Source organism: Primulina eburnea, chromosome 10 (genome assembly GCF_022965805.1).
Source record: "Primulina eburnea isolate SZY01 chromosome 10, ASM2296580v1, whole genome shotgun sequence".
Classification (NCBI taxonomy): Eukaryota; Viridiplantae; Streptophyta; class Magnoliopsida; order Lamiales; family Gesneriaceae; genus Primulina; species Primulina eburnea.
The window spans coordinates 11,352,679-11,377,604 of record NC_133110.1 but is presented as its reverse complement, the minus strand read 5'-3'; the positions used below and the strand labels follow the sequence as shown (position 1 = coordinate 11,377,604).

At 37.8% G+C, this 24,926-nt stretch overlaps 2 protein-coding genes across 4 annotated transcripts in view; both read left to right on the top strand.

Moving 5' to 3' along the window:
* Window positions 1-1,147, top strand: part of LOC140803098 (probable U3 small nucleolar RNA-associated protein 11) — a 54,376-nt gene extending 53,229 nt beyond the window's left edge. For 2 of the 3 annotated variants that reach the window (XR_012111763.1, XR_012111760.1), the window contains exon 2: window positions 1,057-1,141. The gene's annotated coding sequence lies outside the window, so the exon portion shown is untranslated. Of the gene's footprint in view, window positions 1-889; window positions 950-1,056 lie in introns of those variants that run through there. The other variant, XR_012111762.1, reaches the window with a different exon arrangement.
* Window positions 1,148-8,874: 7,727 nt separating this feature from the next.
* LOC140842893 (uncharacterized) lies at window positions 8,875-10,296 on the top strand. The gene has a single exon (XM_073211099.1). It carries the CDS (start codon window positions 8,875-8,877, stop codon window positions 10,294-10,296), a length of 1,422 nt encoding a protein of 473 aa, XP_073067200.1.
* The last annotated feature ends 14,630 nt before the right edge of the window (window positions 10,297-24,926 follow it).

Genomic DNA, 24,926 nt, shown 5'->3' with positions numbered 1-24,926 from the left:
AGCAAAAATCAGCTCAAACAAATGATAAAATATTTTATTTTGTTTAATAAAAAATATCGCCAAAGCCTATTTTTATAAAATTTGTGGTTCGTCTATAATTATCATATGCTAATAAATATTTCTTTATGTTTATAAACCAAATTAATCTTTTAAAATATGATATCATCTCTAACAATTTCATAAATTTGAAATAATAAAATACTATCATATTTAAGTAATTATTCTAGTTAATTATAAGAAAATCATAAAAAAATTATTTCTAAATTTTTTAATATAATATCAAGATTTTGTTTGTTTATTTCAGTGATATCATAATTTTGTGTGTTGTGTGTGTATTTGTATACTCAATCAGGAGTAGGTCTCTTGTGAGACGATCTCACGAATCTTTATCTGTGAGACAGGTCAATCCTACCGATATTAACAATAAAAAATAATACTCTTACCATAAAAAGTAATATTTTTCATGGAAGATCCAAATAAGAGATCCATCTCACAAAATACGATTCGTGATATCGTCTCACATAAGTTTTTACACTCAATCCAGGAAGCCAATTTGCATGATTGAATTTTAGTTAATTTAGAATAATTTTTTTGCCACAATATAAAATACTTTCATCAAATCAAGATTCTCTGCATTGGTGTCTCCTTTAAACCCTAAGCCTTCACCGCTTTCCACAGGCGAGTCTTCTGTGCTTAATAATTATTTTGAATTTGGTTTAAATACGAAATAAATCCGTTGTTTTTTTTTTGTACCGATAATCTTCGTTGTTTCACGGTTAAATTATTTCAACTCAAGATTTTTGTTAGCCCTTTATGTTTTCTGTAGTGATTTTTGCCTTTCTGAAGTGCGTAAATTGATTTTAAAGTTCTTTGAATTTTTTTGCTAGCAAAAGATGTCGTCTTTAAGGAATGCTATTCCAAGAAAAGCTCACAAGGAGCGCGCTCAGCCGTAAGTGTGATTATTTTTTGGGGCCATTAATTTATTTATTGCTCGTTTTGAAATATTTTGACGTATATTTCCGATTCACTCAATTGATGATTTGTTGTGTGTACCAGGCATTTGAGAAGGAAATTTGGGCTGCTCGAAAAACATAAAGATTATGTCATTCGTGCACGAGCCTATCACCAGAAGGAGCAGAATTTACTGGTAATTTCTACTACCCTGCGTCTTGTTGGTTTTGGTAGCATTTATGAACGAAAGTTGGCGAGTTCTTATTTTATGGTAAGTCTCTTCTGCGTGTTTATAACAGAAACTTAAGGAAAAATCAGCATTGAGGAACCCAGATGACTTTACTTCAAGATGATTAAAACAAAAACTGTTGGCGGAGTCCATAAACCTGAGTAAGCTGGAAAATTTTATTTTTATGAGGTTATCTGTTCTCTTTTGAGGATATTTGTTTGAGTGTAATTTGAATATTAGCTGTTGAATGTCGATTTTGTAAAGGAGTCTAGGTTAATAAGTACACTAACGAAGAGCTGATGTTGATGAAGACCCAAGACATTGGATATATTTTGCAGAAGCTTCAAACTGAAAAAAAGGTTTTATTTTAGAGTTTCTGGTTTGTTGGAACATTTCATGTTCGCAATCTTGATTTTGATGTTAAAAAAACTTGTTATTGTGTTTCTAACATATTTACTCAAGTGTGAAGTTGCAAACATCAGAAGCAAGCTGAATCTGAATTCTGCACAAACTGAATTTCTGCCGAGCTTTGGTGTTTTGATGATATCTCTCAGCTGGATGATCCAAATGGCAATCCGCCAATTGGACTTATTAGAAAACTCAATTTGGGACAAGTCATATTTTACATCAGTTGGGCAAAATCGGATGTTATCATGGTTTAACTGATCGCGGAATGACCGAACTGATGACACGAAAACAGCAATCAGTTGGGTTTGAGCAGCTGTGGTATTTTGGTCATATCTCTCAGCTCGGTTATTGAAACGAAGCGATTCAGTATTCGTTGGAAAGATAAGACAATGATCTAAAAATCATCTTCAGAAGTCAAAGTCTGAATAGAAGCTTAAGATGCTGATAAATGGCAATGAAGCTACCGGTTCTGCGCAAGCAGCACAGCAGCTGAAACTGAACTGAACCAAACCATTTGAGCTGAACCAGACCAGCTAAAGACCAGTTGAACCAGACCAGCTGAAAACCAGTTGAACCAGACCAGTTGAACTGAACCGAACCAGCAGCTGACCAGCTGAACTGAACCGAACCAGCTGCTGACCAGATGAACTGAACTGAACCAGCAGTTGACCAACTGAACTGAACCAGCTGCTGACCAGTTGAACTGAATGACCAGTTGAGTTGACCGGTCGGGAAATTTTCCAGCAAGACGAATTTGAAGATTGTGTTGTAGTTTTTGCATATGAGACATTAAACAAAATGCTGATTGTGAGGTGCTGCCTACAATCTTGAGTTCTAGGAGTTCAGTTTTAGACAGTGGGTAAGTCCTAGCTGAATGGGTTTGTACAATGAGTTGTATAAATCAAAGTCTTCTAGTGAATCCTTCCCAAGGGGAAGAAGGGGTGACGTAGGAGTTGTTAATCTCCGAACATCCATAAACAAATTCGTATCTATTTATTTATTGCATTTACTTATCATTTCCACTATTTTTAAAGATGCATTGTTGAAGCATTTTATGTGTTATTTAAATACCAAAATATTGCATATCAAGTGTTTGATAAAATGCTTCAACCAAAATGGTTTTACTCATTCAACTTGCATATATTTTAAATGCTTTACAAAATATTGAATCAGGTTTCTACGAAGTATTATTTCGTGTGTCTTCCGCTTGGTTTAAAAACGAAACTCGATTTGATTCATCGGTGTTCAATATTTCAAGAACCGAGCTATTATAGCTCAACGATTACGATAACCGATCCTAACACTGATTTTTTGGGTCTCAGATTCTCAAGATAGCTGTCATGCAGGTTCTTTATTCTGAAATTTAACTTTTTGGATGCAGAAAAATGAAAGACTTAATGGTATGCTGCATTCTCTTGACAATCAGTCATCATCCAAACATGTTTATTATGCCGACAACAGGTGAGTGATCAAGCCCTTTTTCTGCTGATTCTTGATAGTTTTCATACCCATTTTTTAGAGTAGTCAATTTCATGTTATAACAGTTATGTCACCACCAAAGTTTATTCTTTTCTCATTATTAGATATGGTCGCTTCTGATAGCTCAATTAATTTATTTCTTCAAATTCATTTTATTCCCTTCTGCTTTAGAAAGAACGTCTAATATGTATTCTAGGCAATTAAGATAAAACTATCTGAAGGCCAATTTCAAAAGTTCAATGACCAAGGGGCAATGAGACAGTCTGTAACGTCTCAGATTCGACGACTGTACTCACTGTATCAAGATGGGTCTTTCCAGCGTGCTTATGTCCTCACTCACATGCACCCTGGGAAACTTTCCAGGAGTTCACCCATCCCAAAATTGTTCCAAGCCAAGCACGCTTAACTTTGGAGTTCTTATGTGAGGAGCTACCGAAAAAAAATGCACCTTCGTGATATGAGTAGTACCAATCAAATATTTTAAGCCCTCTTCAATTGTACAGTCCGTTACATTGAACAGTCTCGGAATCCCTCTCATTCTCGTGTGGGTCGGTTCATTCATGTTCTCCTCCACCTAGAAGCCTGTCAGGAGCCGCTCATTGTCCGTGCAACTGATGGAACCGACGATCACCCCCCGCCCTCTTCGGCCAATTAAAATAAACATGTAAATAATTTTTAACTTTAAAATAACAGCGGAAGCGAATAATGTTCAACCAACAATTTAAAAATAAACCAACGTAAACATCGATTTAAAATAATTCAACGTATTAAAACTGAGTTTGAATAATAAAAAGTGCATAAACTAAATCATGAGGTCCTCGGGTTTACTACTGTTGTCCCAAGATCGCTCACTAGTCTCCGCCCACGGTCTCGACCTCGTCAATACCTACAACAATCAAGTCTAGTGAGTCTAAAGACTCAACATGTATATATCGTGAATAACAAGTAAATATATCGTAAAACCGCATGTAATCGTAAGAATAAAGTATCGTAAGGCGTACGGTGAAAATTGTATCATGAATAATTATAACTACGTGCATATCTGAAAATCATACGTAAAAGTTTTGCTCAATAGAGCTTTGTCATGTAATATCATAATTTTCTGGTAGAGATAATGTTTCTAAGCAAGTGGCCCATAACATAACGTAAGCGCCTGATCAGACTAAACCACAGTATACTAGGCGGTAGAGATCAATCACAGCCCTTGGACTGGATGTCCGTACCCATACATAATCATAACCGGTTGTAAGTCACCAGGCGGAGAGGTCCTCGGTTGCGCCTATCGACTTCCAAATCCATACGCATAAGATGGCCACAAGACATATAGCATATATCTCAAAAACAAACATTTTATATTTTTATGCACGTAATATAATTATAACCTTATTTTTACCGGATGAGTTGGATCGTTCCCAGGCTTGCTGCGATGTAATTCTAATATGTGACACATGCAATAAATCTTAACTTGACAAAAACATAACAATAGAACCAAAAACGAGACGATTAGAACCAATAATTTGATTTTTAACCATGGCTTCGTACCAACCCGAACCAACATTAAACCGATATTTAACCATGATTAAAATACCCCAAACATACTGAAAAATATGCATAATAACTGTAAAACACGAAAATAGGTGAAAGGAATCCAAAAATGTAAAACGCTCTTTCGATTTCATTTTGGCACCTTTCATCGTAAATTCTCGTACGACCTCTAAACTTAACCAAATCACAAACGGCCAAAAACATGACTTTCCTAACTCATTGAGGTACTGTCCAGTCCAAGGCCATGGGCTAAAAGCCAACCAAGAACTCATAAAAACCTCCTGAACCGAAATGAAAGTTGATGTCAAAAACAAAAGTTACAGCAGCAACTATGGTGTTTGTTTTGCTCAATTTATGAAACTAATGACCCTTGTGGCTTACACCACCAACCAGAGACTCTTACCAACATCCTAAGGCATGGCGTGGACCGTGGCTAAGGGCTAAAAGCCAACCACAAACCAAGCAACCCCCTAAGACAATTACAGTACTCAACCGAGAATGCACTTTCTGTGTAGTGTGATGTATTGACATGGTTTACTGTCTTGGGTCGTTCCAATGGCCATTTGATTGACCATGGCTCAATCTAGACATGATAGAGTGTTGTGTGAACCATGGCTCAATCTAGACATGATAGAGTGTTGTGTGAACCATGGCTATGGGCTAGGAGCCAACCATCATTCATACAAACACTGAAAACCGAAGGGTGCACTCACATGAATGAAAAAAAAAACGAAATGCACTTGTGTTGTTTTTGATGGAATTCTGATGGATCTGTGAACTATTCCTTGTAAGGATGATTTGCTCACGTCCTAGACATGTTAAGGTAGGGTTATAACCATGGCTACAAGCCCTTAGGGCAGCCAGGATTCGAACACCCACTCTAAACACCACATGACAGAATATTGAACCACATTCTGTAGCTTATGTAATTTAATTGTTGTCATGCCCTTGTTCGACTTGTATGGACTCAAACCAATGAAACAAAAACACCCTAACACAATCTAAATGATGTCTAGATGCAGCTTTGTAAGCCTGGACTCGAGCAATCCCCCTGTCAACAACATAAAACACTGAAGCGTGAAGCACACATCATAAACCGAAAAGCTGTACAGATTTTTGGAGAGTGTTGCTGTCAAAATTTGGTTTGTCCCATGATTTATGAACATATACAAATTTAAAATAGCTAGTATAACTTGATTGTAGAGCAAAGGAATAATATATACATGCCTGGAATTTGTTTTGAAGAAAAACAAATCAAAACGACAATACAACGCGACGGGATCGGAGTTGGCTTCCTTCTTATTCAGCTGCTGTTATTCTCTATTATTTTGCTTATGTTTTATTCTAGTAATTTTGAAGGTGGGGTTGTGGGTTTGTTAGGCAATGAAGAAGGGTGTTATAGGAGGTGTTAAGGGGGTAATAATATGCATTTAGTTAGGAGTTACAAGTGCAAGAGTTGAATGGATTTTTGAATTGTGTCTTCTCCCTTAGTTGCCGATTCCTTTCCTCATTTTGTTGCATGATTTCGTTCAGTTACTAGCATGATGGGTTAAGGGAGACTCTAGGTATATTATTGTGTTTGAATTCTCTAATAACTAATGAATTAAAGGTGAGGAATTGTATTCACCTTAAAGGCTAATGAGATGATTTGAATGAGGTTTACTACAATTTTTGAATTGTCTTAACAAAATATTATTACTACCTCTTGCATGGTGTGCTAGTGTTTTAATTCTTACATTTTAAATTCTTAAGGTTTAATACATTCATTATATATATTTTTTTATGAATGACAATTTAATTTAGAATAGAACATTGCATGGTAAGCTTAACTTAGAATTTAAGTATTTAAATGTTATGTTTAATTTCTTGAATATATTATACTTAGATTAATTTATCCCCACTTGTTTACATATTTTAAATTAAGCTTTAATTAAATATTGAATCTAAAAGAATTTATTTACCAACTTAGCTCTAATTAATTAAATAAATTCTAAAAAAATTTATTTCTTTAAATTAAATTATTCCTTGCCTTAAATTAAATTTAGGAATATTTTCTTATTATTAATCTTATCTCAAATCTCCAAACTCCGGTCCGACCTCGCGTATTTATCTAAAAAAATAAAACTAAATATCTACTTTTAAAATAAATAAAACACCTCACATATTCATAAAAATTCATTTTTAATTTAAATAGTAGCAATTATGCATGGTTTATACGTAATTGAGGAGTTTAGTTTAATAGTGTATAGAAACACGGTCAACATGCAGGAAGACAGATTCTTCATATCGAGAGCTAGAGGCTAGAAAAAAACGGTTAAAAGATCTAGAGAAAATATACACGGATATGTCTATGCAGAAAGAGTTACAGGTATCAATATTTCAGAGAGTACGTTATACGCTTCATTTTTTCCTTGTTTCTGTGAGGCCCAATAACAATAAGTAAGCCCAGCCCATTTCCCATTTTATTTAAATATATCCAACCCATTTTGTGTAGCGTATATCTGATGAAACAAAATAATCCCTTCTCTTCCATTTCTAGCAACTCGTCGCTCCTTTCATCTTTCTGCTTCAGTCTCGCAGCGCCACCGGTGGTCGGAGAATAGTGCAGCAGCTTAGCAAACTTTCTTCCTTCAACCTATTAGAGTATTTCCCGCCATGAGTTGGAAGTTATCGAGTTCGATCGGCCATGTTTTCCAGCACTGTGCATGAGCTTCGATTCGGTTTTAGGTAAGCTTTTGGCTTCAAATTTTGGTTGTTCTCGGTGGATTAATTTGTAAAACTGAAGTCTTGAGCTTTTCCTCTAATTTCCAGCTAGGTTTCCGAGGGACTTAGCTACTCGCATTCCCGATGCTACGTGCATGTACGAGCGGCGATTTGATGATGCATTCCTGGCACGGGTGGCCACTGTTACTGTTGATGATGCTATTCGTTTGGACTCCATTGGGTATCCGTTGTTCCATTGTTACCATTCATGCATCGCATAGCATTGCATTTACTTGGTATTATTACATGTCTTTTATATACGTCGTGATTTTACTGGTTTGTTGTACTGGGGTCCGACCCTTGTTTTTTTTATGTTGTGGTTGTTTTTGATGCCATATCAGGTCATTCTAGGGGTTTTGACGCGTCTGGTGGAGCATCAGCGAGTGGTACCCAGTAGTCAGTTGGTTTGAGTCAGAGTTCCCAGATATTTATATATTATACTGGTTGGATACATTTGTCAGGGAGATGCCCTGTGTAGTTGTATGGTGATGTTTTTATGTTGTTTTGGATTTTATTCGTGATATTTTGTGTCTAGTCCTGGTCAGTGCGGCTGTAGGATATTTGTTGGGTTGATTGTGAACTTGACGTTATTTTCGAGCGTATATTGTTGTTGTTGTGTTTTGAAATTTTTGGGATGTCCTACTTACGGAGAGGTCATGCCGAAATTTATGTAGGCCCAAATGAATGTTTTAAACTCGTTTTCGCTGTTTACACCAATTAATCCTTGTTTTTTGGTAATTAAATATTAAGTAGAGCACGGGTCCTGACAGTTTGGTATCAGAGCGTAACTGGGATACGCTCGAATTAGAGTCTAGGACACTCGAGTTTAGACACAAATAAAATGATTGTGCATGTGTTTGATTATTTGCTCTTACTTGTTTCTATGTTTTGAATTAATTGTCTCAGCATGGCTAGAGCGTATTAGTTTAAGTTTATGCTTTTATACTCAACCCATTATTTTTTCTCTGCCTGTGGATTAAATACCTGAGTCTTGTCGATGGCACCTGGACGGAAGAGTAGAAAAGGAAAGGAAGTTGTCCAGGAGTCTGAAGCTCCTAATGTGAGAGTACTGAACGAGACTGATTGGGGAAGACGAGGTCGTTGTCCTCGTGGTGAAGCACGAATTTTTAATGTTGAGCGTGAAGTGGATCAATTGACGAGAGGAATGGGTGAAATGGAATTAGTGATATCTCGATTTCAGAACATGCGTCCTCCTCGATTCTTTGGAAATGAAGATGGCGAGAAAGCTATAGCGCGGTTAAAAAGTATGAAGCGTTTGTTTAATATGTTGGATTACACCCATGATTTGCAGCTTAAGTTGGCCATTGTCAATTAAGGACCGAGCTCAGTTATGGTGGTAAACTACTGAGGAAGCTCTGAAAGAATCAGGTGAAAGAGTTACTTGGAATGTGTTTTGCGCTCAGTTTGCTCGAGAGTATTCACCGCCTTCATATTATTCCACCAAGGAAGCTGAGTTCAATAGATTGACTCAAGGTAACATGACTGTAGTGGAGTATGTCTCTCAATTCTCAGCGCTTCTTGCCTATTTTCCTCATGTTGCTAGCAGTGATCGAAACAAGCTATCACATTTTATGCAAGGATTGAATCGAACCATTTGCACTTTGGTAGTAGCTGGAGCGCCTGTTAATTATGCCGATGCCGTTGAGAAAGCCAAGAATGTTGAGGCAAGCTTACTTTTGGCAGAACCACAGTCAGTTCAACCAGGTTTTCCTCAGAGTTTCGGAGGTAATGTGCCGATGCCAGTGGGTGCACCACTATACCGTCCTTTACTGACGTATCATCCTTCGCAGCCATATCAGCAATCCAAGCAGCAAAACTATAAGGCCAAAGGGAAACAATTCAAGAAACAGACTCGTAGTAGTTCTTCTAGTTCCTGCAGTCAGCGAGGAAGTTCAGTTGGGTCACCAGTTGGAGTATTTTGTGATCGTTGTGGTGGTAAGCATTTCAGTACTCAGTGTACGGGAGTTCAAGGATCTTGTAATATTTGTGGGCAAGTTGGAGATTATGCTAGAGTATGTCCGAATACAGCAAGACAACAATTTCAGCAACCTCAGTTTGGTCAGGGTTTTAGAGGACAAGCAACTAGGACTTTTGTTCCTACTCAGTCTTTTCATCAGTCTAGCTATCCTCAGCCTAGAGGTTCTGCACATCAGCGTTTCCCAGGGCCACAGCAGGCTCAAGTTCATGCTCTAACTCAAGATCAAGTTCAAGACGCACAGGGCGGAGTTATCGCAGGTATCTGCCTTATTTTTAATCATCCTGCGTGCATACTGATAGACACAGGAGCATCTCATTCATTTATATCTGTTGTATTTGCTGATGAGCATGAGATTGCTACTAATCCATTGATAGATACTGTGTTAGTCTCTACTCCTGCCGGTGTATGTTTGATGTCTCATGAGATAGTTCTGAATTGTGTGATTAGATTCGGTGATAATATTAAGATAACTAATCTCATCAAGCTAGATATGTCTGACTTTGACTGTATTCTGGGAATGGATACTCTGTCTAATTATCGAGCTACCGTTGATTGTTTCCATGGAGTTGTCAGATTCAGACCGTATTATGGTAGTAAATGGAATTTTTACGGTAGTGATTTAGAATCATGTATTCCATCAGTGTCAGCAATGGAAATGTTTAGAATCTTGTCGACAGGAAATGAAGGATTCATGATCTATGCAGTTGATGCGACTCAGGGAAAAAGATTTGAAGTTTCGGATATTTCTGTTGTCAAGGAATTCCCTGATGTATTTCCCGATGAAATTCCTGAATTTCCACCCCAGAGGGAAATTGGTTTTAGCATTGAGTTGGTGTCCGAGACAAATCCTATTTCGATAGCACCATATCGTTTGGCTCCAGCGGAATTGAAAGAACTCAAAGAGCAATTACAGGACTTCTAGTAAAAGGCTACATTAGACCAAGCATGTCACCTTGGGGAGCTCCGGTATTGTTTGTAAAGAAAAAAGATGGAACGATGAGAATGTGCATTGATTACAGGCAGTTGAACAAATCTACAGTGAAGAATAAGTATCCCCTGCCGCGTATCGATGACTTGTTTGATCAGTTGCAGGGTACATCAGTGTATTCAAAGATCGATCTTCGTTCTGGCTACCACCAGCTTAGAGTTCGAGAGGAAGATGTTCCGATGACAGCATTTCGAACGCGTTATGGACATTATGAATTTTTGGTCATGCCTTTTGGATTGACTAATGCTCAAGCGGTTTTTATGGATGTGATGAATCGTGTTTTTCGAGAATTTATAGACAGATTTGTTATTGTCTTCATAGATGACATTCTGATTTATTCGAAAACAAGGAAGGAGCATCGAGAACATTTAAGGTTAGTCCTCTAGACACTCAGAGCAGCGCAATTTTATGCAAAATTTTCTAAATGTGAATTGGACAGAGTCGTATTTCTGGGTCATGTTATAACAGCTCAAGGAGTATCAGTGGATCTTAGTAAAGTGGAAGCTGTTATCAATTGGACAACACCGACGAATATTTCTGATATTCGCAGCTTTTTGGGATTGACAGAGTATTATAGGCATTTTATTGAAGGATTTTATGTTATAGCAAGGCCTATGACCCAATTAACGCAAAAAGATCGACGTTTTGTGTGGACTGATGAATGTGAGTCGAGTTTTCAGACTTTGAAGGAAAAGTTGACAACAGCTCCAGTGCTAGCTTTGCCATCCGGATCAGTTGGATATGTTGTTTGTTCAGATGCATCTTTGAATGGACTTGGTTGTGTTTTAATGCAAAATGTGCGAGTGATTGCATATGCTTCTCGTCAGTTGAAACCGCATGAGACCCGCTATCCATTTCATGATTTAGAGTTGGCTGCCATTGTGTTTGCATTGAAGTTATGGCGTCATTATCTGTATGGTGAGCAGTTTGTGATTTATTCGGATCACAAGAGTCTTAACTATCTTTTCTCACAGCCTAACTTGAACATGATACAGCGTCGATGGATGGAATTGCTTAAAGACTTTTATTGTGAGATTCAGTATCAACCAGGTCGAATGAATCTTGTTGCAGATGCTCTCAGCAGGAAAGTTCAGAATGCTATGCTGACATCTTTGACTATCTCTAAAGTTCACGAGCAATTGGGACTTTATCAAATCAGTGGAGACTACTTTATAATGTCATCTATTCAAGTTGAGCCACAGATTTTTATCCAAAATCAAAGCAGCACAGATGACCGATCCGCACATTCAAAGATTAAAAGAATTGTCTCGAATTGGTCAGACAGAAAAGTTTAGTGTTGCCTCAGATGGTAGTCTGCGCTTTAATGGTAGACTTGTGGTTCCTAATTTGATAGATTTGAAAGAAGTTATACTTCGAGAAGCACATTGTAGTCGGCACAGTATTCATCCAGGAATTTGAAAGATGTATCATACTTTGAGAGCTTATTATTGGTGGGAAGGTATGGAGAAAGATATTTCTCATTTTGTGGCTAAATGTTTAACGTGCCAACAAGTTAAAGCCGAAAGAATGAGACCTGGTGGAATGTTGCATATTCTTGAAGTGCCGCAATGGAACTGGGAGCACATTGCTATGGATTTCGTGACACATCTACCTCGTTCTAATCGTGGTTGTGATGTGATTTGGGTGATTGTTGATAGATTGTCTCTAAATCAGCTCATTTTATTCCGTTTGATCGTACCTGTACTTATATGAAACTGGCGAAACTGTACATTGATCATATAGTGAGATTGCATGGTGTGCCAGTAACCATAGTATCTGATCGTGATCCAAGGTTTTCTTCGAAGTTTTAGGGAAGTTTTCAATCATCTTTAGTGTAACGCCCCAGATTTGACGACTGTCCTCACTGTACCAAGACGAGTCTTTCCAGCGTGCTTATGTGTAGAACCCGAAAATCAGATTACGTATAAGCCATGCATAATTTATATTATTTAAAATTAGAAATGAATATTTTACATAAGTATGAAGTGTTTTATTTATTATAAAAGTAGATGTTTAGTTTTATCTTTTCGGGATAAATACGCGAGGCCGGACCAGAGTTTGGAGATTAAAGATAAAATTAATAAGAAGAAAGATACTCCTAAATTTAATTAAGTCAATGAGTAATTTAATTTAAAGAAATAGAATGTTTTAAGATTTATTTAAATTAATTAGAACTAAGTTGTTGAATAAATTCTTTTAGGTTCAATATTTAATTGAAGCTTAAAATAAAATATATAAACAAATGGGGATAAAGTAATCTAAGTCTAGTATATTCAAGAAATTAATCATAGCATTTAAATACTTAAAACCATACAATACTTTACAAGAGTTCATTTTAAATTAAAGTGTAAATTCACTAAAACGTGTAATGGATATTTAAAACCTTAAACAATTAAAATTCAAGGTTTAAACCATGCAAAATTTGTAAGAAATCGGTCAATTTTTTTAAACAAATTCAAATGTGGAGTAAACTCATTCAAGTCACTTCTAAATGTTTTTCTTTCATTTCCCACTTTTAAGTTACCAATTTTGAGTAATTTAAACACAATAATGAATCTTAATTCCTCCTCAAACCATCATGATAGAAATTGAACGGGTGTAGACAGTAAGATCAAGAAAATGTATCGGTTAGCAATGGGAAAGAGAAGCCTTTCAAATTTCATTCAAAAACCTTGACTTGTAACTCCCAACTTAATGTATATTATGGAACCTTAAACACCTCCAATAACACTCATCTTCATGGGCTAGCAAACATATACTCTTACCTTTGAAAAATAGCAGAAAACCAACAGATAATAATAGGAGATCAGCAGCAAAACAGTAGGAGAACAAGAAGAGAAATCCAACTCGGTTCTGTTGCGTCGTATTGTCGTTTTGATTTGTTTTTCTTCAAAACAAATTCCATGCATGTATATGTTGTTTCTTGACTCTTCAATCAAGCCCTATAGATATTTTTAAACCAATATATAATCATGATTCATGCAACATTTCAAAAATTGGACAGCAACTACACGATTATTCTGCACAGAATTTTGAATTCCTCTTTGCGTCTAACGGCTTTGGTTTGTCTTGTGGTTCAGGAGGTTGGCTCGCTTTCCAGGCACCCACGATTGTTGCTAGGCATGATTTAGAATGTGTTAGGGTGTTTTTAAATCATTAGTTTACATCCATACGTTCACAAACATTAGAATGACAGCAAAAGTTCCCTCATGTGCAGAATGGGTCTCGGTTTGGCCATTGAGTGGGTAAGTTGAGTGTGTTCAAATCATGGCTGTCCTAGGGACTATAGACATGGTTAGATCCCTACCGTATCATGTCTAGGAAGTAACCAAATCAGTTTCTCCAAGCTTAGTTCACGATTCATTCAGATTTTTACAGCAACATGTCAAGTGTCCCCTGGTTCTAAAATTTTGTTTCTTTTTTTTGAAGGTGGTTTCGGTTTTTGGTGTGTTATTAGATTATGGTTGGCTTCTAGCCCGTAGCCATGGTTCATACAACACTCCATCATGTCTAGATCGATCCATGGTCGCTCAAATGTGCATTGGAACGGTACAAGACAACAAAAGAATGCAATACATCATAAAATACAGAAAGGGGCTCTCGGTTTTGAGCTGTGAGTGTCCTAGGTGTTTGCTTGGTTTGTGGTTGGCTTTTAGCCCTTATCCATGGTCCAAGCCATGCCTTAGGATGTTGGTAAGAGTCCTTGGGCGGTGGTTCAAGCCCTTGGCCATTATTTTCAGAGTTTGCTCCACAAACAAGCAAGCTACCGCTGCTGTATTTTCTGCTTTTTGACAGCAGCTTTGGGTCACCTTTTTTGGTGTAGTTTGAGTTCTTGGTTGGCCTTTAGCCCATGTCCTTGGTCTGGACCGTACCTCAATGAGTTAGGAAAGTCATGTTTTTGGCCGTTCGTGATTCGGTCGAGTTTAGAGGTCGTACGAGAATTTACGGTGAAAGGTGCAAAAATGACTCTCGAAAGAGTGTTTTATGTTTTTGAGTTCCATTCACCTATTTTCGTGTTTTACAGTCCTTGTGCATATTTTTCAGTATGTTTGGAGTATTTTTAATCATGGTTAAATGTCGGTTTAATGTTGGTTCGGGTTGGTACGATACCATGATTAAAAATCAAGTTGTTGGTCTGAATCGCCTCGTTTTCGGTTTAATGTTAAATTTTTGTCAAGATTAATATTTATTGCATGTGTCACATATTAGAAATAAGTCGCAGCAAGCCTGGGAACGATCCAACTCATCCGCTAAAAATAGGATTATAATTATATTACGTGCATAAAAATATAAAATGTTTATTTTTGAGATATATGTGGTATGTCTTGTGGCCACCTTATGCTTATGGGTTTGGAAGTCGGTAGGCGCAACCGAGGACCTCTCCGCCCGGTGACTTACGACCGGTTTATGATTATGTATGGGTACGGACATCCAGTCCAAGGGCTCTGATTGATCTCTACCGCCCAGTATACTGTGGTTTAGTCTGATCAGGCGCTTACGCTATGTTATGGGCCACTAGCTTAGAAACATTATCTCTACAGGAAATTATGATATGTTATGACAGAGCTCTATGGAGCAAAGCTTTTACGTATGATTTTCAGATATGCACGTAATTATAATTATTCATGATACGATTTTCACCGTACGCCTTACGATTCTTTATTTTTACGTTGCACGTGATTTTATGATATATTTACTTGTTATTCACGATATATACATGTTGAGTCTTTAGACTCACTAGACTTGATTGTTGTAGGTGTTGATGAGGTCGAGACCGCGGACGGAGACCAATGAGCGATCTTGGGACAGCAGTAGTAAACCCGAGGACCTTATGATTTAATTTACGCACTTTTCATTATTCAAACTCAGTTTTAATACGTTGGGTTATTTTAAATTGATGTTTATGTTGGATTATTTTTAAATGGTTGGTTGAAAACATTATTCGCTTCCGCTGTTATTTTAAAGTTAAAAACTCATTTACATGTTTATTTTAATTAAATGAGATAAGATAATTATTTATTTAGAAAATTTTTAATAATTCCGCAAAATTATGAATACGAATTACGGGCCGTTACATTATGTCCTCACTCACACGCACCCTAGGAAACTTCCCAGGAGGTCACCCATCCCAAAATTGCCCCAAGTCAAGCACGCTTAACTTTGAAGTTTTTATGTGATGAGCTACCGAAAAGAAGATGCACCTTCGTGATATGAGTAGTACAAATCAAATCTTTTTAAGCCCTCTTCAACTGTACAGTTCATTACATTGAACAGTCTCGGAATCCCTCTCATTCCCGTGTGGGTCGGTTCATTCATGTTCCCTCCACCTAGAAGCCTGCCAGGAGCCGCTCATTGTCCGTGCAACTGATGGCACCGGCGATCACCCCCCGCCCTCTTCGGCCCCGGGGTCTCCACTGATTTGACATTATAAAGTAGTCTCCACAGATGGTCGAGAAATCAAGAAGTGAATGGACCAGTGAAGATAAGAAGAAAGCCAATCTTGATAATGTGGCGAAGGACATATTGTATAAAACTCTCGACAAGAACACTTTCAGCAAGATCAAAATGTGTTCTACTGCTAAAGATATTTGGGAGAAGCTCATTCAGATATGTGAAGGAAATGAGCAAACAACAGAAAACAAACTGTCTGTAGCAATGCAGAAGTTCAAAAATTTGAAAATGAGAGCTGGTGAAACTCTAAATGAATTTGATGAAAGATTCAGCAGCTTGGTAAAGGAACTAACAGCTCTGGGTAAAGAGAACAACAACAGAGAAATAGCCCTCAAGGTGATGAGAGCTTTGCCCAGAGAATGAGATGTTAAAACTATGGCTATGAGAGTATCCAAAGACTTGAACAAGTTGGAACTGCACGATTTATTTGCAGATCTGAAAGCCTATGAGTTCGAACTGGAAGTAAGAAGTGGAGAAGAGCCTTCAAGCCTACCAACCAAGGCTCTTGCTGCTACTGCTACTGCTACTGCTTTTACTGCTACTGCCTCTACCTCTTCTACTGCTGCTGCAGTTGTACCTCAAGCACTACCGACTGTAATCATTGACAATGCAATGAAGAAAACTGCTGAACAAATCAGTAGTGATGCTATGTCCTTATTTGTGAAGAAATTTTCCAGGTTCATGAAGAAGAATCATCGAACTTATCAAGGTCCCAATCGCAACTACAAGAAAGATTCACCATCTGGTGATATGGGATGCTTTAACTGTGGAAAGATAGGTCACTTCATTGCAGATTGTCCTAAACCAAAGAAGGATGATCAAAAGAGAAAGGATCACAAGAGGAATGACAAAAAGTCCAGAAGAGATCGAAAAGCAATGATTGCCGAGGAAAGCAAATCTAAGTGGGCGGACTCTAGCTCTGAGTCATCTGATTCAGAAAGTCATTCCAGTGATAGTGATGCAGAAGAAGTCAAATGTCTTATGGCAGACAATGATTCAACCTCGACATCTGGAGAGGTATTTGATTTTGACTCTAATGAATTTACACAAAATGACTTAATTGATGCACCGCATGAAATGGTAAAAGAGTATTCAAGACTTTCTCAATCATTTGAAGAAGTTAAGATTGAAAATCAGAACTTAAAGAATCAGAACAGTAAGTTAACTTGCTTGCAAGTAGACAGCTGCAATGATTTACAAGTTAAGATGAGTAAATTAATAACTGAGAATGAAATAGCCAAAGCAGATTATCAGAAGGTGCTTTCTGAAAACCAGAAGTTGTCACTACTGGTGAATGCTTGGAATAAGTCTTCTGTTTCATTGGAAAAGATGCAAGAATTACAAAAACAATCGGGAGATAGGAGTGGTCTCGGTTTTTGTAATAATGAAGGCACATCTGAAACGAATACTAAGCCAACACTGGATATATGCAAAGGGAAATACATTCACTTTGTGAAATCCAGTGTGGTACAGGAACCAGTAGTACCTACTGTTTCAGTTGAAAAGAATGTAAATCAGACGAACAGAAGGATGCACTATGGTCTGGGTTACGTTCAACCTAAGGAAAAAGTTTACCAGAGTTCTAGATTCAGAAAAGAATTCAACTCTGGAAGACAATATCCTATGAAGGTTAGAAACTACCAGTACTACAACTCTAAACCTGTTCAGGAAAGATACAGACTGGAAAAAAGAAACAGAAGGGAGGAACAACATGTTAGTATGCATACTGTTAGAAATAACAGACCTTCTGTAGCACACACATCTTTGGACACCCGAAGTACAAAGTCACCAAGAATTGTACAAATGTGGGTCCCCAAAGGACTGATAAGGCTTGGATCCAAATAGATTTGGGTACCAGATACTAAAATTTGTGTTTGCAGGAACAGCGAAAGGAAGCAGAAATCAGTAACTCTACATGGTATCTGGACAGTGGATATTCCAAACATATGAATGGACAAAGAAACCTACTCTCTGAGATAGTAAGTTGCACTGGACCAAAGATAACTTTTGGAGAAAATTCTAAAGGTAAAACCATGGGTAAAGGTAAGATTATCCGTGGTAACATAACTATTGATAATGTCTTATTAGTTGACAATCTTTGTTACAATCTAATCAGCATTAGTCAACTATGTGATAACGGTTATTCTGTAGCTTTTCAAAAGCATTCATGTATAGTTAGAGATTCTGCTGAAACTACTGTGTTAACGGGAAAAAGAGAAGTAAACACTTACAGAGTCTCCTGGAACTCAAATCATGTCAATACTCCTACATGCCTAGTTGCTTCTCTTAGCAATAAACACTGGCTATGGCACAAAAAATTGAATCATCTGAATTTCAAGTCAATCAATTATCTCAAAAAGCAGAATATGGTTGATGGATTACCTGACTTTAATTTCGTTAAAAATCATTTTTGTTCTGCTTGTCAGCTTGGGAAACAGATTAGATCCAGTTTCAAGACGAAAGATAGCAAATCAACTTCAAGATGTCTGGAACTTTTGCATATGGATTTATTTGGTCCGATCCCCATCATGAGCTTAGGGGGAATTAAATATACTCTTGTTGTTATTGATGATTTTTCTAGATTCACTTGGGTAATCTTTCTCGCAGAAAAAGATCAAACCAGTAGTCTCTTGATCAAGCTTCTGAAAAGGATTCAAAATGAAAAATCTTCTACCATCATTAAAATCAGAAGTGATCGAGGCACTGAATTTACTAACAAATATCTTGAGCTATATTTGAATGAACAAGGAATTCATCATGAATATTCAGCTGCCAGAACTCCTCAACAAAACGGAGTAGCTGAGAGGAGAAATAAAACTCTAAAAGAAGCAGCTAGAACAATGCTAGCAGATGCAGACATTTCTCAGCGCTTCTGGGCTGAAGCTATCAATACTGCTTATTACACGCAAAACAGATCTATGGTCAACAAAAGACACAACCAGACTCCGTATGAAATATGGAAAGGGAAGAAGCCCAATGTATCTTATTTTCATGTGTTTGGTTGCAAATGTTTTGTACTAAATAATGGCAAAAATCATTTGACGGCATTTGATTCAAAATCAGATGCTGGTATATTTCTTGGCTACTCTGCTGTAAGCAGAGCTTTTAGAATCTTCAACAATAGAACTCTTAATGTTGAAGAATCGATTCATGTTGTCTTCGATGAAGACAGCAGTGCTGATATTTCTAACATATCTGATTTAAGTAACATGCTAGACAGGATTCACTTGGAAGTTGACAGTGAAGATGATATAGAAGCTTATACCAAGGATCTTCAAAATCCAGAACCAGACACTCCTATAGTGGAACCAGAAGTACAGACTCTGGATTTACCAATACCAGCAGAAGATGCTCAAGAACCTACTACTTGTTCTGTGGAAGACAATCTTAGCATAAATCAGGAAGATGTCCACTTAAATCCGTTTATTTGGAGAAAATCTCATCCTCCATCATTGGTTATTTGTAATCCAGCAGCGCCCTTGAGGACCAGAAGGCAAATGCTAAATGAGTACATGCATGCTGCTTTTATATCTCAGGATGAACCAAAGAAGATTGAAGAAGCTCTTCTGGATCCTAGTTGGATTGAAGCCATGCAAGAAGAACTGAATCAATTCAAACGAAATGAAGTTTGGTTTCTAGTACCTAGACCATCTCACCAAGCTGTCATTGGAACTCGGTGGGTATTTAGAAATAAACTCAATGAAGAAGGCACAGTGGTGAGAAATAAAGCTAGACTGGTGGCTCAAGGCTTCAGACAAGAAGAAGGCATAGACTTTGATGAGACTTATGCACCAGTAGCAAGGCTCGAAGCAATCAGAATATTCTTAGCCTTTGCTGCTTTCAAGAATTTCAAAGTATATCAAATGGATGTAAAAAGTGCTTTTCTGAATGGTTTACTACAAGAAGAAGTTTACGTGGAACAACCTCCAGGTTTTATCGATCATTTCTCTCCTCATCATGTATTTAAATTACATAAAGCATTATATGGTCTAAAATAGGCACCTAGAGCATGGTATGATACCTTATCACAATTTCTTATTGATCATGACTTTACCATCGGAGCAATAGATAAAACTTTATTTACTTTAGTCAAGAACAAGCACACTCTTTTGGTACAGATCTATGTTGATGATATCATCATTGGGTCAACTAACCCCAAATTATGTGCAAAGTTTGGAAAATTAATGCAGGATAAATTCGAGATGAGTATGATGGGAGAATTAACATTCTTCCTAGGATTGCAAATTAAGCAATTGGAGACTGGAATTTTTATAAATCAAGCCAAATACACCAAGGAGCTTCTGAAAAAGTTTGGAATGGAAGCATGATCTGCTGCTTCTACTCCAATGAGCTCATCTGTTAAACTTGATAAAGATGAAAGTGGTATTCCAGTAGAGGTAACTCAGTATCGAGGTCTTATTGGTTCATTATTATATTTGACTACCAGTAGACCAGATATCATGTTTGCTGTTTGTATTTGTGCTAGATTTCAATCTAACTCCAAACAATCTCACTATATTGCTGCTAAACGTATTTTGAAGTACTTGAAAGGAACTCAAAATGTCGGCTTATGGTATCCCAATGATTCATCGTTAAATCTTATTGGATATTCAAATGCTGATTATGCAGGTTGCAAACTAGACCGAAAAAGCACGAGTGGTTTTTGTCAATTTCTTGGTGATAGGTTGATATCCTGGTTTAGCAAGAAACAGACTTCCATAGCCACATCTACTGCAGAATCAGAATATCTGGCTGCTGGAAGCTGCTGCTCTCAGATACTGTGGATTCAACAACAGCTCAGAGATTATGGGATTCAAGCCTCCGAATCACCTATATTCTGTGACAATACCAGTGCAATTGCAATCACACAAAATCCAGTACTTCATTCCAGAACGAAGCACATTGACATCAGACATCATTTTATTAGAGACCATGTGCAGAAGAAGAACATTCGTCTGGAATATGTTTCTACTGATCAACAAACAGCAGATATCTTTACGAAACCCTTACCAGAAAATAAGTTTTCTTACTTTCGGAATTCTCTTGGTTTGATAGATTTAACTTAATCATCTTCTGTTATCTTAGTTAAGATTTTATTGCTTATCGCATTGAACTAACAGTAAGATATTCATAGAAAAGCAGAAGAGATAAATCAGATACGCTAACTGGCATTTTATTAGAAACCATTTCAGTACATTACACGATGCAAAAATGAATACAGTAGATACTCTTTGTTATTTAACCAGTAGCGTTACATGTAGCGTTTATCTTCTGTAATAAGAACTCTCTGATCTTTGCTTGCTAAGTACTTCAGCAGGAAAAAGATGGTCTTCTTCGAAAAAAAAGGCCTAGAAAGAATCTAAGCAAGCCTCGGCCTTACAAGAATCTGGCAAGCTTGGGACTTGTCAGTACTAATTTAATTTTTAGATGCCTTACAAGGCATCAGAGAGAATTTCATCATCATCAATCAACCAGCACTCTCTTATTGCATTAGCATGCTTCTGGAAGAAATGGATGCAACATTTCAAACTCAATCGAAGCAACAGATTTACTTGACTGAAGAAACTACAACTCAAGGAGTGTATTTCAAGGATCGTTACGTGAATAACGATATTCTCAAACATCTCTCTGAACACTTTTGCTTCGACTCCAGGATCAAATTCTAACTCTCTGTTTACTTGAGTTTTCATTACTTATGTTAAATTTTGTTCAAGCTTCGCAGGTATTTATAGAGGGAACAAAGACTCTTGTGAATCGCAAGATTGCGACTGTTCATTTTCAACGGCTCAGATTGAAAGATAGCCAAGAGTCACTTGTCGTAATTATGATCACTTATTAATTGCATTTACCGAGGGGGAACAGTATCTCAGTCAGACTGAAAATTTGGCACCTTTTTCAGAAAACAGATAGGATGTTTGTCTTTTCGATAAAACTACAAGCCTACTGGTTTTATCAAAGTGCTCAAATATTTCAGCACTATGAAATTTCCAGCAGACGTTATCATAAAACGACAAATACTCTTCTGATTTCTTTAGTAACCGTCTGGACAGCCCGTCATTTTTTTCAAAATTTTCAAAATCATTCGTGTATCTGACAGTTTCTGCAAAACTTTTCAAACACTCAACCAAGAACATACTGACACGTGTCTTTATGTTTATTTGACGGCTGTATATCTATCTCTAATTTCACCTTTTTCATCTTTACTGTTTCATAACTATCGATATTCAACTGCTGCTTTCTCCATTTTTTTTTTACTAACTACTGCAAAATTTTTCTGATCTCATCTACTCACAGAAATGGCTGGAGCATACACTCTTAACGCTTATCAAGTTAACTTTGCCTCGATTCTCAATATCAAGGATGAGAATCTCTTGAAAATGTTTCAGGACATTGAGAAATCGGAACTGAGAAAATTCCTGGAAGCACCAGCAGTTATCTACAAAAATGCTCTTCTGGAATTTTACGCTAAAGCAACAGTGCTTGAAGGAAGGATTGTTTACACTCAAGGAGATGCATCTATTTCTATTGATGCCGCACATCTAGGAGCAATCTTCCTCCTTCCACTTTCAGGTACTTTTGAACTCTCTGACATTTCCAAGACAGATATGTCTGTTGCACTCAGTAACTTCTCAGCTTCTGGAGAAGAAGTATCTCCTTCTTGTCACAAGAAATTGCTCAAAATAGAGTATCAGATTCTGGTCGATATAGTGGCTAAAGCTATTTTGATCAAGGCTGGCACCTTTGATAAGTTGACGAAGGAGAAGGTTCAAGTAATCACTGCCATCACCAAGGGGATTAAGGTGGATTGGAGTCGTTTTATTTTCAGAATTATGAAGGATATGGTTGTTAGGAGAAGTTCTGGTTTCGCAGTTCAGATCAGTGCTTTGCTTAAGGATGCTGGTTTCCCATCTACCAGTGATCTTGATGCTACTGCTGTTACCATTATTGACGCAGCAAATGTATTGGCTTTAAGGCCTAAGCCAACAGTGGCGGAGTTTGTTGCGATGAAGAAGGAAATTGGGGAAACTGCTTCTGAGGTTCCAAAACCTCAAAAGAAAATTTCAAAGAAGCGATTGATTATTTTGACGGATTCAGATAAAACAGCATCAGAAGAGTCTGCTGCTGCTATTCAAACAGCAGTGCCAACCCCAGCCAAGAAGAAACCGCGCACCGTTCTGAAGATTAAAAAGACAGCAGCACTGTCTAAAATTGAGACAGTACCTATTCGACAGGTCTTTCCAGAAGCGGTTCCTTCTGCTCAATCAACTGCTTCTTCGACTGCACTCGCTACTGCGTCTGTTTCAGCACCCTCTACTGCTACTATTTTTAAGCCAACATCTGGAATTGTTATTCGGGAACCAGCAAGCGGATCTTCTGCTTTCCGACCTATTGTGCCTATTTCCTCTTCTAACAAAGGCAAAGGAAAATGGTGGAAGAACCACCTGTCTTTAGTCACAAGACCATTGTCACCACCGGCGTTGACCTTCATCTAGCCGAGATTGAGACCTCTGCAAACGAGGACATTAAATTCTTTGATGAATGGCATACTGTCCGTTTGTTTCATTCTTTCGCCTATTTCAAGACCAAAGGCAATTATGGCAAGGTGATGAATGCAGAGAATAAAATTTTTCAGCTGGCAAAAACGGAAAATGTCATCGAGGCTTTGAAAAGAAGGACCTTTATCCTCGATCAGCTGAAGTGTCAGAAGTTAGAATCAGTTCTGAAAGTTCTTCAATCAAATTTTGATCCTGCTGTTCCTACTGCTTTTCAGGATCAAAACGTTATTATGATTTTATCTGACAGATTAAAGCAGATGAGTGAGAAACTTCTTGCTCAAGAACAAGGCTTTGGAGAGCCCACTGTTTATCACGTTGGCCTTGTCCCAAGTTTTCAGAAGACTCAGTCAGTCGAGGAAAGGACTACAGCCTCCCCAAAGGCTTCTGCTCTTAGTACTCCTGCATCTCCAGCAAGGGCCATTCAGTCCTCATCTCTTTTATCCGTACATGAACTGGCTTCAGTTGAGGAAGTCATTGAATGCATTGTTCTCACTGTCTCTACTACTCTGGAAGCGGCACCGACTGTTCTGTTGCCTCCATCTGCTTCTCCTATCCCAGGGCAACAAATAGCAGAACCAGATGCCGCCTCTTCTCTACCGAATTTAGAGTTGTTCTCTGCTGATCATCAAGCCGAGATGAACGTTCTTCTGGAACAGACTTTTGAACATGTCACTGCAACACCTTCAAAGTCACAGGATGTTCTTGCACCAACGGAAGAAGCTCTTGCCTCTGACTTGGCCGTTCCTACTGAAGATATTGCTCTTCCCTTGACTGTTGTTGATCCTACTGTTTCTGAATTTCCAAGCAGAAGACACTGCAGACCTTGCTCATCCTACTGCATTGATGGATGCTCCTCTTGTTTCTACTGCGTTGACTGTTTCTCTCCCTGTTTTGACTGCGACGAGTTCTCGTCTTTCTGAGATTAAGCAACGCATTCTTGCTCGAACTCCTTCCCCGGAATTAGACGCATTTAACCTGGAACATCAGATTCAGCTTCTTCAGAGCGACCTCAACAGCATCTCTGATCAAGTGAAACGTATATTTCGTGAAAACCTTATGGAATTCAGTGGTGCTCAATCTTTTCGAGAGCGTATGAGCAAACACATCTACAACACTAAGGAGACCGTAGACAAGATGTGTGCTGAAACCATTGTGTTCAGGCAGGCTATAGCGCGCAACCACAGCAACATGATTCTTGCTCAAGATGATATACTCAAACGAATCATGGAGCATGATGATTTCTTTCGATCACTGTCTACATCTATGGAACTTTTGGATGCCAAGATTGACTCTCAAAATCAATCTATTACTACACTGGATAATCGCATCTCTGATCAAACTCCGTATCTGGAGATGCTAACTGATGGCATTCACAACCTTTTTGGAAGGCTAAACGATCTCTTTGCTCATGTTGTTGCCGCTGATGCCAAAAGGGGGAAGATAGAGAAACTAGGAGTGATCAAGCAGGAGTTAGGCAAACAGAAGATGAGGCTGAACCTTCTATCAGAAGAGCTCAAGAACCTCAAAATGAAGAAATCATTTACAGGGACATTGGAA